The 4,507-nt window shown below is 67.4% G+C and overlaps 1 protein-coding gene across 1 annotated transcript in view; it reads right to left on the reverse strand.

Moving 5' to 3' along the window:
- Positions 1-206: 206 nt before the first annotated feature.
- The window catches only part of MNEG_13465 (CDK5RAP1-like protein), a gene marked incomplete at both ends in the record, with an annotated part of 5,285 nt that continues 984 nt past the window's right edge, over positions 207-4,507 (reverse strand). The window contains 8 exons of the mRNA XM_014038063.1: positions 207-405; positions 689-897; positions 2,160-2,427; positions 2,671-2,804; positions 3,001-3,076; positions 3,388-3,481; positions 3,799-3,887; positions 4,299-4,384. Of these exons, the coding sequence (XP_013893517.1) occupies positions 207-405; positions 689-897; positions 2,160-2,427; positions 2,671-2,804; positions 3,001-3,076; positions 3,388-3,481; positions 3,799-3,887; positions 4,299-4,384 (1,155 nt within the window). The remainder of the gene's footprint in view (positions 406-688; positions 898-2,159; positions 2,428-2,670; positions 2,805-3,000; positions 3,077-3,387; positions 3,482-3,798; positions 3,888-4,298; positions 4,385-4,507) is intronic.

The following is a 4,507-nucleotide window of genomic DNA, read 5'->3' on the forward strand; positions in this document are numbered from 1 at the left end:
GTCGGAGAAGAAAAATCAGCCGCCCGAGGTGCATGCCAAGGTCGCCCATGATGCCCTGTACCGGGTCAAGCAGCTGACTGGAAGGCGGACCTGCCGCCCGCAGCCCCTGCCGGCTGCCCCGCGCCCGCCACCCGCCACCCGCCGCCCGCCCACACCGCCACCCGCCCGCCCGCGCCGCCGTCCCCGTGCACGCTGCCGCCGCGCCCTCACCGCTGCCTGTTGCGGCTGATCGACAGCAGGCTGAGGTTCTTCCAGCGCTTGTCGCGGATCAGCGCCTGGTCGAGGCGGCACTCTCCGTCCAGGATGTCTATGGCGGTGTACAGCACCCGGTTCTCCAGGCCCAGCAGCAGGTCCAGGTTGCGCAGCCCGATGTCCGCGTCGAGCAGCGCGACCTTGTAGCCCAGGCTGTGTTTGGTTGTGTGTGTGTGTGTGTGTGTGTGTGTGTGTGTGTGTGTGTGTGTGTGTGTGTGTGTGTGTGCGGGCGCGCAACACAAGTAGGGGGTGAAGGGGTGCGGCGTCAGCAGAGCGCACCGCTGGACGGGCGCCGCGCGGCGGGCGCCTGCTGCCGCTGGACCCGCGGAGCGAGGCGTAGGGATGGGAGGCGCGGCCGGCGGCCGAAGCGAGCCCGCCGCGGCGGTTGGGCGGTTTGGGCGGTTGGGTGGTCGGGTGCTATGTTTTTTGCACTCACCGCGCGATGGACATGCCCAGGTTGGCGGTGGCTGTCGTCTTGCCTACGCCTCCTTTGCCTGACGTAATCACGATGACCCGCGCCTCAGCCGGCTCGCCGCCGTCCTCGCCCTCCTTGAACGCCACTGGCGGCAAGCGCCGCCGCCCGGGCGCGGTTGGCCCCCACTGCCGCAGCTGCCTCCGGCTGACGATGCAGGGGCCCACGGGGTCCTGTGTGCGTTTTGACACCGGCAGGGGTTCCTGTGCGTCCTCCTCGACAGGGAGCCTCGCGCCAGGAGGCTGCCACCCATTTCGCGCGTTCCAACGATCTGGCTGAAGTGTATCCCACTGCTCTCGCCCATTGCCAAGGCTGTGGCGACTGCGATTGATTATCATCGGTCCACATGCGTGTCGCAGTGTCAGTGCTCTACGTGCACGCAGGCCCCTCACCTGGCGCGCGAGCGCAGCACGCTGCACACTCCGGGCCCCGCTGCATATGCTGAAACCTATGCCGCCTGCAGACATGATCGGGCGTCTGCTGCAGGCAGGGGGCGCCTGGGTCGACGCCTGCATGGCTCGCACTGATTTCTGTCCCCCGCCCGTCGGGCCCGCTGAAAAATCACCGTTGTCCTGTGAAATTTGAGGATCCGCGTAAAGGGGAGTCTGGGCCGATGATCTGTTGTTGCGATTTTCAAGAGCGCACAGCGCAGAATCCACAGCAGCGTCCGCACGTCGACTTGGAAACGAGTCAAGTGCCTGTTACAATCTGTTTTGAAGATGCATTTGAACCATTCGCGCGTACGAGGCCAGGCCGTGTCTGGGCCGCTGTTGGCACCTGCTCTGGTCCGCAGCCCTCCCGCCCGCCTGCCACGTGCCCCAACACAGCTTTGTGCAGGTTGCTGCACTACAGCCTGTCCATTCAATGCGTACCCAATTGTTGATGTCGACTGCAGCGCGTCACCCTCGGCGTATCACGGCCATGATGGTTGAGTGAAGCTGGACAACTTCCACTCCCGTCAGCGCCATCGGGCCCCGGCTTGCGGCGCGGTGGCGTTTGCTATTGCGGCACACAGTAAGCAATTGGCGCTGGCCCCTTTGCGCTGGCCGCTTTGCGCTGGCCGCTTTGCGCCCATTATGGACCAATTCGATCCAGAGGGCTGGCTGGATGATCACGTCAATCGCCCAAGCCCGGATACGAAGACGCGTCAGCACGAGTCAAACCCTCGGCACGTGCCAGGCACCGATTACCCGCCTTGACCAAACGCAGCGACTGCAGCAGGGCGCGCGCCGGCCGCTCCCACAGCCTCCCCGGCCGCAAAACCCCATGGCCCCGCAGCCGTGGCCGCCGTTGCCTGGGCCATCCAGCCGGCCGCGCCGTGCCCCGTCGCAAGGCGCCCTGGCGCCGTCCCGCCAAACGCCGCCGTGAACTCGGCCACTGATGTGCGCGCGAGCGGCTGGGCCAGCAGGGTTGCGTTGCCGACAACCTCCGTCACGAGGCAAGCCACGTAGTCGCCGGGCCGCACCTCGCACGTCGGCCCGCCGTACACCCAACCGCCGCCTCCGCCGCCGCTGCTCCACCAGCTGCTGATGCTGCTGCTGCTGCTGCTGCTGCTGCTGCTGCTGCTGCTGCTGCTGCTGCTGCTGCTGCTGCCGCCGCAGCCGTCATCGTCCAGGGCGGCCAAGAGGGGGAGCGTGTTGAACGCCGCGTGGCGCCGCAGGTCTGACAGGCTCAGGGGCACGGGCCCTTCCCGGAACACCACCCTGCGCGCGCCGATCAGAATGGGGGCCGGGCGGCGAGGGGGGGGGGAGGTGCGGGCCTCAACGACTGCGGCGCAGCAACACGGGTATGCAGCGCCCAGGTGCGAGGAGGAGCGCGCGACGCTGCCTATTTACCTGCAAGTTCAAGGTTCTGCAAGCGTTGAAGCACACCTCGTCCTGTCTGATCGCAAGCCACGCATCCCTGACCCAACCGTCCCCCCCTCCTCCCCTTCAGCCCCGCCGCACCGCTTGTTGGTGCAGCTGCGGCCGGCGAGCATGCCGGCGCCGCTGCGGGCGGGGCCCTCTGCCAGCACCAGGTGCAGCGCCCCCGGCTCCAATGACATCAGCGCGCGCTGGCCCTCCCGGAACGCCTCAAACGCCTGCGCCGCGCAGGGTGTTTGTTTGGTTGATCACGGCGGTCGGTGATTTTCGAGTGAGTTGGCATGTATGCATGTGTTTCAAATGTGTGTTTTGTCGGTCAGTGATGTTGATGTGGCGCGGCGTTGGTCGTCATGAGCGTTGGTTGTGTTTGTCGTGCTGCTGTTGGCCCGGAACTATGGCGCGTGAAGGCCGCACCTCCTGAAGCCGCTCTGCCTTGACCGCCTCGGGCACGTCGTCAGCATAGTGCCGCGCCGCGTGGGTCTTGTCGCGCCTGGGAGGCGGAGAGGGGAGGGAGGAGCGCGAGGCTATCCCTTGGAAGGCGCAGAGGGGGAGGAGGATGAGGAACCCAGGGAAGCTTGGAAAGGGGGGGGGACGAGGAGGATGCTGGACGCCTCAAACATGACCCCCGCCCCTGCTCTCCCAAGCTGATGAAGTGGTTGTGGTGGTGCACGCCACAAAGGGTACACATTCAAGATGTACGGTTGGAAAACGGGCCAAACCTCCACCCCAGCCGCACCGCCCGCCTCCATTCCCCCGTGCCTCCAAACCCCCAGCGTTTACCACCCCACCCCGAGGCGCCACCTGCTGTAGCTGAACAGGAAGGCGTTGTCGTAGCGCGTTGACCGCAGCAGGTCCAGCGTCGCTGCATGCTCCTCCGGGGTTTCCCCACAAAACCCTGTCGCGCAGGGTTTGGGGGGCAAGCGGCGCAGGGGCTCAGCAGGGCGGCGTCCTGCGGGGCGCATTTAGCTGGGCCCCGCAGCCCGGCTTCAAGCCCGGCTCCTCGAGGGCGCCAGCGTTTGCGCGTGGGGCTTTTGCCGGCAGCGCAACGCGCACGGGCGGGCGGGCGCGTGGATGTCCTCCGGCCTGCCGTTGCCGGCCTGTACACGCCTCCCGGTCGCACCCCACGCAGGTGCCCCCGGCCCCCAGCCCCCCGCAACGCCAAAAGTCGCCCGAACGCGCCACGGCGGCGCCCCGGCCTCGGGGCGCGCGCACCGCAGATGATGTCAGTTGAGAGGGCCATGCCAGGAACGGCCGCTCTGGCACGCGCCACCAGGGCGTCGTACGCCTCTCTTGAGTAACCCCTGTTGTTGTGTTTTTGGGGAGGTGGGGGTGAGGGGTGCAGAGGCACGGGGTCGGACGTGGTGAGATGTACAGGCGCCCGAGCAGGCGGCGCGGCGGCAAGGCGAGGGGGCGGTGTTGGGGAGAGGGTCGGGCGAGGCAGGCGGGCGGAGGGGTGGGGACGGAGCGGAGGGGCGCGGTTGCGGTGCGCCACTGTGGATTGGTGGGCGCGGTGGCGCGGCTGGCTCGTCTGCAGCCCCAGCAAGGGAAAGCACCAGGCGGGATGCACACGTCCCACCGCATGCTCACACACTTGCCCCCCCACAACAACCCTACCTTGCACACACACACACACACCCACGCAGGCGCGCGCACCACACACACACACACACACACACACATACACACACTCACACACACACACACACGCACACCTGCGCATGCGCTCCAGCATCGAGGTGCTGCCAGACTGTGCCGGCATGTGCAGGTGCTTGGCCACATTCGGGGTCGACGCGATCACCTGGGGCAGCCACGAGCAGGGCGGCGGTTGTCGGTCGGCGCAGTTGGTTGACAGTTGGGATGCGCCAGCCGCGCCAGCGACATGCAGAGCGGCGCCTCAAACGCACACACGCACACACGCACG

This window comes from Monoraphidium neglectum (genome assembly GCF_000611645.1).
Source record: "Monoraphidium neglectum strain SAG 48.87 unplaced genomic scaffold scaffold03841, whole genome shotgun sequence".
Classification (NCBI taxonomy): domain Eukaryota; kingdom Viridiplantae; phylum Chlorophyta; class Chlorophyceae; order Sphaeropleales; family Selenastraceae; genus Monoraphidium; species Monoraphidium neglectum.